This window comes from Myotis daubentonii, chromosome 2 (assembly GCF_963259705.1).
Source record: "Myotis daubentonii chromosome 2, mMyoDau2.1, whole genome shotgun sequence".
NCBI lineage: Eukaryota > Metazoa > Chordata > Mammalia > Chiroptera > Vespertilionidae > Myotis > Myotis daubentonii.
In genome coordinates this window covers 132,388,436-132,401,472 of record NC_081841.1, presented here as the reverse complement: position 1 = coordinate 132,401,472, position 13,037 = coordinate 132,388,436, and the positions used below count along the sequence as shown (strand labels likewise).

At 39.4% G+C, this 13,037-nt stretch overlaps 1 protein-coding gene across 5 annotated transcripts in view; it reads left to right on the top strand.

The window, feature by feature from the left end:
- SETDB2 (SET domain bifurcated histone lysine methyltransferase 2) overlaps positions 1 to 13,037 on the top strand; it is a 108,263-nt gene that overhangs the window by 27,226 nt on the left and 68,000 nt on the right. For all 5 annotated transcript variants that reach the window (XR_009451330.1, XR_009451329.1, XM_059684581.1 and 2 more), the window contains one exon: positions 11,199 to 11,762. Coding sequence is in view for 3 of the 5 variants with exons in the window: in XM_059684581.1 (XP_059540564.1) it covers positions 11,199 to 11,762 (564 nt within the window). In the remaining 2 variants the exon portion in view is untranslated. The remainder of the gene's footprint in view (positions 1 to 11,198; positions 11,763 to 13,037) is intronic.

Here is a 13,037-nt window from a genome sequence, read left to right as displayed (position 1 = left end):
GGCCTGATTCTCTCTTTTAGAATTGTTTAGGGATCAATAGTAAGCTGACCATTCTGTACTTTTTGGAATGTTCCCTTTTTTATTATTATTTTTTTAAATCCTCACCTGAGGTTATTTTTTTTAAATATATTTTTATTGATTTCAGAGAGGAAGGAAGAGGGAGAGAGATAGAAACATCACTGATGAGAGAGAATCATTGATCGGTTGTCTCCTGCACGTCCCCCCACTGGGGATCGAGCCCGCAACCCGGGCATGTACCCTTGACCGGAATTGAACCTGGGACCCCTCAGTCCCCGTAGGCTGACACTCTATCCACTGAGCCAAACCAGCTAGGGCCTGAGGTTATTTTTTCCATTGATTTTTTTAAAAAAAGAGGGGGCCAGAACCAGTTTGGCTCAGTAGATAGAGCGTCAGCCTCTGGACTCAAGGGTCCCGGGTTCGATTCCGGTCAAGGGCATGTACCTTGGTTGTGGGCACATCCCCAGTGGGGGACATGCAGCAGGCGGCTGATCGATGTTTCTCTCTCATCGATGTTTCTAACTCTCTATCCCTCTCCCTTCCTCTCTGTAGGAAATCAATAGAACATATTTTTTAAAAAGTCCAAATACTAAAAAAAAAATTATATATATATATGTATATATATATAATAAAAATAAAAAAGAGGAATGGATACATATGTAATACCCTTTGTAATACTTTAAGCAATAAAAAAAATAAATAAAAAATAAAAAAGAGGGAAAGGGAGAGAGTGAAGGGGGAGAGAGAGAAACATCAATGTGAGACACATCAATTGGTTGCCTTCCCCATGTGCCCTGGCAGGGGCTGAGACACACCAGCAACTCCTCTGTCCGCAGGCTGAGGCTCTAATTGCTGACCCAAACCAGCCAGGGCTGGAAGGTTCCCTTAAAAAAAAATTAAAAATCGGGGCAGTATTTTTCTATTTTTTATTTCTATTTAAAATTTTGATGTTTAATTTATTTGGGTCTTGAGATTTAATTTATTTGGGTCTAGAATCTTAAATATGTTTAAATAAAGTAGCATTCTAGGACCCCTTTTAAACTGTCACAGACTTCAGTTTCTTTTCATTTTTGTCTGGTCTTTCCAACTTGAGGGCAGCAGCGATAGTTATAGGTAGAAAAGACAAAGGCAAATTGTTTTTGAGCCTCCCCTTCTCTCTATAATCAGTTAACTTTATAGGATCTTTCCCCAACTGATTGTCTTGTTTCAAACGTAGCTTGACTGAGATCTTTTCATATGAAGGGATGTGTCTAATTAGGCTCAGGATTTTCTTCCTTAACCATTACGAATTTTAAGGCCACATTTCATTCTTGACCAGAATTATGTTTAAAGAATTATTTTGTATTTCCTCTGCAGATCATGAGTTTATTATTTGTTTTGCTTTTATTAGTTAAACCTCTGGAGTCTAGCAGGTCAGTGGTCACATAGGCAAACTGGCAAACTAAATGGTGAATAACTTAAGATAGTGGTTCTTGGCCCTAATTGAGTTGCTCAATGTCATATAATTTGTCAATGGAAAACCAGAGTGAAAATCTTAGGTCTGATAGGAAACTGGCTTTTTAAATTTTATTCCTAAGTTTAATTTAATTTCTATTCCATATAAGTGAGCTATAACATAGGTACATATAAAAACAAATTTAGCCCTGGCCAGTGTGGGTCAAGTGGTTCGGCATTGTCCCATGCACTGAAGGGTTTCAGGTTCGATCAGTAGGTGGCATGCAGGAGGCAGCTAATCAATGTTCGGCTCTCACATCAGTGTTTCTCTCTCCCATCTCCCTTCCTCTCTCTCTAAAAATAAGAAAGACTTTTAAAAAAGTTATTTTAATGATAATTTTTACAAAAATACCTACTTTTGTATTGTTAGGAAGCCTGGCTTAATTCTTTTTCTTAGTTGAGTAATTTTGTAGGAACACACAGCCAGCTTAAGTAGTGGAATTCATTAGAGATACACCAGGTGTATAGCTTTGGATAATATACATGGTGAAAGTGGGCTCTTGCCCCACTGCTAAAAGACCCAGGTTTGAATTTAAGCCATTTGACTTTTTATAACACGTGCACATAAACACACCCAAAAGAGCTTTTTTTTTTTTTTTAAAGAAAACACACAGACTCCTCCTAACCTCCATGTATTTACATACACACATACACACACATATAAGTAAAATAGGTGTTCAAGAACAGAAACTGTAACACAGCAGGCCATATGGGGACTAGATTTGAAACTGGGAAATCAGTACCTGAGGGTCCACATTGTTGAGATCAGTTTCTCTCTGTATGGTATCAATTGGTCCTTATATTCCCATAAAATCTGCCCCAGTTAAACACTACGTGATCTACTGCGCATGTTGCTTCATGATATTATTTTATATCTTAACTTTTTGAGAGAGATTATAAATAGCCCAGTATGAATACATGATCCAACAGATTTGCCTTTACTGAAATTAAAATGGCCATCTTTCCGACAAGAACTGAACAGAAAACAAATGTTTACTGCAGTCTTTAAGATGAATATAGTTTACATTCATTTCTTTTTTAAAAATATTTTTTTATTGATTTTAGGGAGAGAGAGAGAAACATCAATGTGAGAGAGAGACATTGATGAGTTGCCTCCCACATCGATGCAGGAGGCAGCCAATTGATGCTTCACTCTCATATTGATGTTTCTCTCTCTCCCTCCCCCTTCCTCTCTTTAAAAATTAATAAAAATATTTTTTTTAAATTTCAGATGATTTGGACTTCCAAACTATAGAAAAATTAATTTAGAACCTTAGAAAAAAACAACACAGTAAAATAAAGATTAGATCTCTTTCCATGACATTAGGTATCCTGGCTTCATTCATAACATTATCTATACTTTATTTTACTAGTAAATACTTAATTCTCTGCTTAAAATGTAAGCTCCTTGAGATCATTGAGTTCTCATTGTTTCCATAACACCTGTTACATAGTTGGCACTCAAGAAATCTTTGAAGGAAGAATGAATGAAAGAATGAACCTGCATAGGAAAAGGAACAAAGCATATGAATAGACAGTTCACTAAAGGAAAAATAAAAGACCAATAAACATGAACTTATGTTCAAACTCCCTATTATTAATAAACTCCCTAGTGGTAATAAACAAATTAAGAGGTAATAAAATACAATGTTCATCTATCATATTGATTAAAATATTTAAAATAAGATTTAATTAGATTAATGTTCATATATGCTTTTGGGAGTGTAATTGGCCTAGCATTTTTGGAAAGCAGTTTTGCAATCTGTATTGATTAAAATGTATATATCTCCTAGCACCATGATTGTAATCTCTAAATGTCATATCTCATTAAATGGATTGCTAGTCCTGTAGAGCAGCAATTTTCAACCAGTGTTTTAAAACATGCAATACCTAACTATTTAGTCAGTGACACTGACCTCCTTTCCCTTAGATTGACAAATGAAAAAAATGACAGCAGCCAACATAACAATAGCTGTCCACTGTGAATGAATCATAATTATACCTACTTTTTTGTCAGATATTTTTTTTTGTGTGCTGCAGAATTAGTTTATGTGTGCCATAAGATTAAAAAGGTTGAAAATTGCTGCAGTAGAGAAATGGTGGATTCCAAACCAGGGACATCTTGTGATGGAAAGCAGAAATGCTATCCAACACTACCATTTGTGTTTTGAAGATGCAGGACCAAACCTGAAGGAGCTCCCACTGGCCAAAATGACACAATTTCAACATCAAAAGGAATAATCACTGTAATAATTTAAACACATTAAATATATAAAAAAACCATGGGTTCATAATAATATTATAAAAATTAAAGTACTAATTTTAAGTCACATTGGTAGTTGCTAGGATATTATTCATCATCATTCTGAATGCTAGGAAATAAAAAGAATCAAGCATTTATTCTGCCTTACCTATACTGTGTTTCATGATAACCTTAGTTGATAAAGAAAAGTTCTTCTTTATAAAAGAATTCCAGCCCTCGTCAGTTTGGTTCAGTGAATAGAGCATCAGCCTGTGGACTGAAAGGTCCCGGGTTCAATTCCAGTCAAGGTCACGTGACCAGGTTGTGGGCTCAATCCCCAGTAGGGGCCGTGCAGGCGGCAGCCGATCAATGATTCTCTGTCATCATTGATGTTTCTATCTCTCTCTCCCTCTCCCTTCCTCTCTGAAATCAATAAAATATATATTTAAAAAAAATTCCATCCAGAAAATTCTGGGAATGATCGAATAAGAAGATTGTTATTTTTATAACATCCCCCAACACTCCCCCAAGAAATAGTGGACTTAGGACAGTGCTCTGTAACTGTGGTGAGAACAGATGTTTTATTTTAAACTTCCAATTTATTGAGGAGCAGTACTCTTATAAAATACTAGGGGCCCGGTGCACGAAATTCGTGCACTGGGTGTGTGTGTTGGGGGGTGTCCCTCAGCCCAGCCTGCCCCCTCTCACATACTGGGAGCCCTCAGGCGTAGACCCCCATCACCCTCCGATCGCCTGATCGGCCCCTTGCCCAGGCCGGACGCACGCCTCTGCCAGAGGTGTCAGGCTTGGACAGGGGACCCCCATCTCCCCCCGATCACTGGCTCTGGCCCCCGCCCAGGCCTGAGGCCTCTGGCCCAGGAATCATGCCTGGGCAGGGGACCCCCATCTCCCTCTGATCGCTTGCTCCACCCCCCGCCCAAGCCTGACGCCTCTGACCCAGGCTTCAGGCCTGGGCAAGGGGACCATCATATCCCCCCAATCCCCGGCTCTGCCCCCCGCCCAGGCCTGATGCCTCGGCCAGAGGAGTTGACCCTTATCACCCTCCGATCACCAATCACCGGATCGGCCCCTTGACCAGGCCTGAGGCCTCCGGCAGAGGTGTCAGGCCTGGGCAGGGGACCCCCAGCTCCCCGTGGTTGCAGGCTCCGCCCCTGCCCAGGCCTAACGCCTCTGGTTGAGGCGTCTGGCTCGGGCAGCGGGGACCCGCAGCTGCAGCGGCCCCGCGATCACAGGCTTCGCTTTAGGCCCAGGCAAGGGGCCCCTAGCTCCTGGGACTGCCAGCTTCGACCGTGCCCAGCTCCCATCGCTGGCTCCACCCCTACTTCCTGCTCTCACTGGCCAGGGCGGCAAAGGCACCTGATTCTCCGATCATGGCTGGGGGGCAGGGCAAAGGCGGCCCCAGGGCCGCCTTTGCCCTGCCCCCCAGCTCTTAGCTCCCCGCTGGGTTTCCGATCACTGTCAGTGGCAGGGGGCTTCTTCCTGCTTTCCCTTTCGCCTCCCTGCATTGTGCCTACATATGCAAATTAACCGCCATCTTGTTGGCAGTTAATTTGCATATAGCCCTGATTAGCCAATGAAAAGGGTAGCGTCGTACGCCAATTACCATTTTTCTCTTTTATTAGTGTAGGTAATAAAATGTGACAGTGGCAAATTACTGTCAAGTTTTTAAACTTTTCCAACTTCCAATTTTTGTACTTACCATAAATTAGTAGTCCCATTGGGGACTGACACCACCATGAGTAAATGACAAACCTGTTAAGTGAAAGATTTGTGAGGAGCTTTCAGATGAATGGATTTGGCTGAAAACACCCTAACCTACTTACAAGTCTTAACATCACTAAAAGTGAATAATCGGACATTGTGTGTCACTTTATTTGACTCAATAGGAAATTTATAGCACCACCTATGAATTACTACACCCCCCCTGCCACCACCACCATCAAAATTGATCCTGAATCTAGTAAGCTTCTAGAACTGACTACTGATCTACCAGGAATAGAAGGGATAGAGCAGTGGTCAGCAAACTCATTAGTCAACAGAGCCAAATATCAACAGTACAAGGATTGAAATTTCTTTTGAGAGCCAAATTTTTTAAACTTAAACTATATAGGTAGGTACATTGTTATTAACTTAATTAGGGTACTCCTAAGGTTTAGGAAGAGCCACACTCAAGGGGCCAAAGAGCCGCATGTGGCTCGCGAGCCACAGTTTGCCGACCACTGGGATAGAGGAATGAGTTAAATGACAACACCACAATAAAGGCATCAGCCAAATTCCAGAATGCAGGAAAAGCTATAGGACAAATGACACAATTTACTTAACTTGGACAAACAAATGTCATAAAATGAAGATGCACTGTTTGAAGGTTAAAGAGACATAAAATACAGTGAGGCCTTGACTTACGAGTGTCCCGACTAACGAGTTTTTTGAGACACCAGCTGTCTCTTGGCCGATTTTTTGCATTGAGTTGATAGAGTAATTTGAGTTAACAGCTCCTTAACGAGCTCGGTCTTAGAACGAAGTAAACTCGTAAGTCAAGGCCCCACTGCACATCTGAATCAAATACAATGTGTGGAGATTGTTTGAATTCTGATTCAAACAAATTTTAAGATAATCAGGGAAAGGAGAATATATATTTCTAAAAAGCCTTATTTGTTAGAAATCAATACTGAATTATTTCAGGTTAAAAGAAATATGTAATGTGTAGAATTTGCTTTAAAACTCCTGTATGTTTCAAGATGGGGCAAGAGGTGGGGAGAATAGATGAAATAAAATGGGCAAAATGTTGGCTATTCATGAAGTTTGGTACCCTGACAAAGATAAAGACATTAGTTAAAGCAGTGAAAACATTTTATTTAGTACCTGCTGACAATAGGGGAAAAAGTTAAGCTCCATTCCAATTTATGCTGCTGAGGTGACTGGTGTTTTAAGGGGTATGAAGGAGGGAGGAAGAGTAGGGGCTCAAGTGAAAAATTATAAAAGGGTTGGTGAGTGTGAGTACCCTTGAGACTAGCTGAGTGTGCGAGCTGGCAATTATCAGAGTTAAGATTCTGTCCTTCTACAAAGACTGGAAGACAGAGGCCCTATCCTTCCTGATAACTGCCTTTCAAAGGAGTGGCTTTCAGGTCCTTGAGAAACACCTTCCCAAGTTGTAGGAAATACATACACCCCTCAGAAGCGGGTAGGAATGATTCACAGTTTTAAGCCCTTTTTAGTAAATGCTCTAAGAAAGGAAAATCAGGGGTTTATCTTCAGTTGTTGTCTAGAAGAAACAGTACATTCTCCTGGGAGCCTCAAGCTTTCTCAGGCAGCCATTATATTGGGGGTCTGGGGTCATCCTAGAGCAGTAATGGCGAACCTATGACACGTGTGTCCGAGGTGACATGCGAACTCATTTTTTTGGTTGATTTTTCTTTGTTAAATGGCATTTAAATATATGAAATAAATATCAAAAATATAAGTCTTTGCTTTACTATGGTTGCAAATATCAAAAAATTTCTATATGTGACATGGCACCAGAGTTAAGTTAGAGTTTTTCAAAATGCTGACACACCAAGCTCAAAAGGTTCGCCATCACTGTCCTAGAGCAGTGGTTCTCAACCTGTGGGTCGTGACCCCTTTGGGGGTCAAATGACCCTTTCACAGGGGTCGCCTAAGACCATCGGAAAACACATGTATAATTACATATTGTTTTTGTGATTAATCACTATGCTTTAATTATGTTCAATTTGTAACAATGAAAACACATCCTGCATATCAGATATTTACATTACGATTCATAACAGTAGCAAAATTACAGTTACGAAGTAGCAACGAAAATAATTTTATGGTTGGGGCTCACCACAACATGAGGACCTGTATTAAAGGGTCGCGGCATTAGGAAGGTTGAGAACCACTGTCCTAGAGACGTGGCCTTACGCTGCTAGAAGCCTTGCTAGATTTTGGTTGTCTCTTGATGCAGAGGTTTGGACAGAGTCCTTATGCGCCAAAGGTTGGTTCTGCAGTTCTCACAAGTACATGGGGGATCCAATATATCAATCAGTTTTTTCTATGAGTAAAATACACTTTTATGTGTATTTTGAAAGTTTTATTAATAAAAACTTATTTTTAAATGTATATTCCTGTTGAATTAGTAATTCCTCTTTTTTTAGTAATTCCTCTTAAAGGAATGTATACTAAGGTAATAATCAGGAATTCGGTCAAAGATTTTTATGTGTGAGGATATTTATCAAAGCAGTGATAGAGAAAAATTGGTAACAAATGTTTCCAACATTAAAAGATTTATAAATAAATTTATATCCATTAGCCTATTAGATTGTCAGAAATTCAAAAGCATCAAGAGCCAATGATTGATGAGGTTTTGGAAGCAGGTATCCATAAATTGCTGGAGTGCTGACCCCATGGAGAACAGTTTGGCAATCTTAACAAAATTACTAATCCATTTACCTTGTAACCTAATACTTCCACTTCTGGTAGTATATTCTGCACTGATATGTTTACATATATGAAATTTTTATGTACAAAGTTATTTGTTACATTATGATTTATAATAGCAAAAGATTGGAGACAATAGAGGACTGAATAAATTGTAGAGTTTATGCAGAGGATTACTATACAGCCAGAAAAAGGATGAGGAACCTCACTCATATCTATGCATTCAATATGGTAGCCACTAAGCTATACATGGCTATTTAAATTTGAATTAATTAAAATAAATAAATTTTAAATTTAATTCTTTGGTTGCACTAGCCACATTTTTTAAAAATTCATTCTCTTTAAAAAAAATCTTTATTGTTGCAAGTATTACATATGTCCCCCTTTCTCCCCCATTGACCTCTTCTAGCCCGCCCTCACCCCTGGCCTTCACACCTATTGTCTGGGTTCATGGATTATACATATATGCATACAAGTTCTTCAGTTGATTTCTTCCTACCCATCCACCCTCCACCGCCTTCTCTCTGAGATTCCACAGTCTGTTCCAGGCTTCTGTATCTCTGGATCTATTTTGTACATCAGTTTATTTTGTTCGTTAGATGCTACATATGAGTGAGATCATGTGATACTTGTCTTTCTCTAACTGTGCACTAGCCATATTTAAAGTGCTCAGTAGCCACATGTGGCTAGCAGCTACGCAATTGGACAGCACAGATGTAGAACATTTCCATCAGTGCAGAAAATTCTGTTGGAGAATGCTGCTTTATATAGTAAGTATAAAAATATCTCTAAGATACCTGTATTACTTTCATAATAGAGACACCTAAAGATGGAAAATATTACATAAAACAAAATTGAGGTTCTTTGTGAAAGATTAAAATTTGAGTTCCAAATACATATGGAATCTTTTCACAGATATTTTTTTTTTAAATTAGTACCTGCCCTATTTTCTCCTGTCAAGTTACCATTTTCAGATGTATCATTATGATGCCAGATAAATTACATATTATGGAATAAATTCACTTGGTTGCAATTGTTAGGGCAAATACAGCAGGTCCTTGGGTTATGTTGGAGATCCGTTACTACAGCATGACGTGACGCGATTTTCGCCGTAAGTCAGAACCCACCTATATAAGCACCTACGTCACTCACATGGAGCACATATACAGCAGTAATGAAGTGAAACAGTAAAAAAAAATTAAAAGAAAGATAACAATTCCTGACGTTTACTTGTGGTAAATAAATAATAAGAAACATAAAGCACATATGTACATATGTCAAAATGATGGAACTTTTTTTTTATAGATAAATGGGAGATGGCAACGTAACCATGAAACGATGTACGTTGAGTCCAACGTAACCCGAGGACTGTCTGTACAGTATAAGGGATTATTGATGAATGAATGATTTTTTGACTAGTCTTTACTAGTCTTTTTGCATGCAGAAGGCTTGAATCAGGCATGCCATGTAACCTTCCTCACCTATTTATCGAGTTCATGCTCTGAATAACTCTAAATGTTACAGCTATAATCACAGCTCTCTGGAATATTTTGAAATTAGGTTGTGATACAAGAAGTTACTTGATCTTTGTCCCAGTGCCTGGCACAAAGCTTTTAAAACCTTTGGAACTCCTGATAAGAGTATCTTTGGTGTGCTAATGAAATGACCCTTGGTGAGGGGCTCCTAGTGTCAGTATGGGGCTTGCTCGCCAGAAAGACTAAACCCTGATTAGAAACTTAAAACTTTCAGTCTTACATTCCAGCCTCCAGGGAGAACTTACCCTTTGGCGCATAGGAACTCTGTCCAAGGAGAGAATGGCTAGAGATTCAGATAATCACCAGTGGGCAGTGATTTAATCAGTCATGCTTATGTAAAAACCTCTAAGCATTAGGGTTCTGAAAGCTTCCTGGTTGGTGAACACCTAGAAGTGCTAGGAGAGAGGCATTCATGGGGAGGGCATGCCATGCCCCTACCCACTTATCTTACCCTATGCATCACTTTCATTTGGCTGTTCTTGAGTTTTATCTTTTACTAGAGGCCCAGTGCACAAATTCATGCACCAGTGGGGTCCCTCAGCCTGGCCTGAGGGATCGGGCCGAAACCGGCTCTCTGACATCCCCCGAGGGGTCCCAGATTGCAAGAGGGTGCAGGCCAGGTCAAGGGCCCTCACCTGTGCACAATTGGGGCCGGGGAGGGACACAGGCAGTTGGCTAGCAGAGAGGGACCACGGGAGGGCGTGTCTGGCCCATCTCGCTCAGTCCAGGTCGGTTGGACCCCAGCAGCAAGCTAACCTACCGGTCGGAGTGTCTGCCCCCTGGTAGTCAGTGCACATCATAGCGACTGGTCAACTGGTTGACTGTCTGCCTCCTGGTGGTCAGTGCATGTCATAGCAAGTGGTTGAGAGGCCTTAGCATATCATTAGCGTATTACGCTTTGATTGGTTGAACAGCCAACTGGTTGAACAACCAGACACTTAGCATATTAGGCTTTTATTATATATGATTATAAACTGTAATAGTAATTAAAGTGTTTTCTTGAGTTCTGTGAGTCTTTCTACAAATTAATCAAACTTGAGGGAGTAGGTTGTGGGAACCCCAGGCTAGGTCAGAAGAATGGATACCTGGGATTTGTATTTTGCATCTGAAATGAGAACAGTCTTGTGGGACTGAGCTCTTTAATTTGTGGGATATGATACTGACACCAGGTAGGTAATGTCAAAATTGAACTGAATTAATTATTGGACACCCAACTGGAAAAGTGCTAGTAAAAAAACACCACTTATTTGATGTCTGGAGGGCAAAGAAAAACCTTTGAGGCATATCTTTATATGGCTGCAGAATATAGTATACTCAGAGCCTGGCTTATTTTTGTGTTATCTAAGAAGAAAATAATAGGAACTAATTACCACCTTAATGTGCAGTGTTATTTTTTTTTAATGGGGATTTGTACTATAAATTTGAGATACTAATAAGTAATTAATTTTAAACAGATCTATAAAAAATGAGGAATTTCCCCCTCTGGAAAATAAAGCTGCAGACTTTAGAGAAAAAGAATCATCTTTGAATTTATCTTACAAAAGTCATGACTGCTCTGGTACCTGTCTCACGAAAATGCTACTAACCTTCAAGGGAGAAAACCCTCTACAGCTACCAATTACGTGCCACTTCCAAAGACGACATGCAAAGACAAACTCTCATTCTTCAGCACTCCACGTGAGTTATAAAACCCCTTGTGGAAGGAGTCTACGAAACATGGAGGAAGTTTTTCGTTACCTGCTTGAGACAGAGTGTAACATTTTATTTACAGATAACTTTTCTTTTAATACCTATGTTCAGTTGACTCGGAATTACCCAAAGCAAGAAGAAATTGTTTCTGTTCTGGATATTAGCAATGGAGTGGAATTGGTGCCCATTTCTTTCTGTAATGAAATTGACAGTAGAAAGCTTCCACACTTTAAGTACAGAAAGACTATGTGGCCACGAGCATATTATCTAAACAGCTTTTCCAACATGTTTACTGATTCATGTGACTGTTCTGAGGGCTGCATAGACATGTGAGTAGAATAACCTGACATTTCAAAAAATTTTCTGAATGTTAAGGGTACTTATTACGTCCTGCAATGTATCAGTTTGTCTATCTAAAACTGTTGACCAAGAATCTAAAATGGGAAATGCACTGTCTCACTAGCAATGGGAAAGAAAATTCTTTACCAGTTATAGTACTGTGGGGCCTTGACTTACAAGTGTCCCAACTAACGAGTTTTTCGAGATACGAGCCGTCTCTCGGCCGATTTTTTGCTTTGAGTTGCGAGCTAAAATTCAGGTTACGAGCCAGCTTCAGATACCCCATCGCTAGTTGGTGCAGCGAATGTCACAGTGAAAGCCACAACATCAGCCCAGCATCACATGTCTCACTCGTTCACTTTTTGATTTGACATACGAGTAATTTAGTTACAAGCTCCGTCACGGAACGATTTAAACTTGTAAGTCAAGACTCCACTGTAATTTGAAAATTATTTTCTCAAGGATGAGTATTTTCTTTAAGCTAGTATCATAATCATAATTACAGCTAATGCCATGTAACAGTGCCAAACACTGTGACAATTGTTTTACATACATTTTCTTATTTAATTCTCACAAAAGAATTTTCATGTCCCAAATGAGGAAATTGAGAAACCAATTGTGAAATCATAGGGCAAACAAATTAAAGAGCTACAATATTAACTCATGCTTTTAACCACTATATGTTATGTTTTACTTTTTTTAAAAAAATATATTTTATTGATTTTTTTACAGAGTGGAAGGGAGAGGGATAGAGAGCTAGAAACATCGATGAGAGAGAAACATCGATCAGCTGCCTCCTGCACACCCCCTACTGGGGATGTGCCCGCATCCAAGGTACATGCTCTTGACCGGAATCGAACCTGGGACTCTTCAGTCCACAGGCCGACGCTCTAGCCACTGAGCAAACTGGTCAGGGCGTTATGTTTTACTTTTACAAACCATTTCCTTGCTATTTTTTAGGAAGCTAATGGTGCTTATAATTAGTACTCTCTTGATCATAACATTGACATTCCATTAAAAAAAAAATGAAGACATGTTCTAATATTTTAGGACTTTGAAATCATTTTGTTTTATGGGTGTGTAATATACATGATTTTGTGGTTATGCATATATAAAATGGAATGCATTTTATGTACATTTAATTTAATGCAAGTATACCATCCTGTACTAGGCAAAATAATGACATGAGAGCTAAAAAGAAATAAACAATATGGATAGTAATTTTCACCATCCTGTCAGTTGGAATGTGAGAAGAGATGTATAAA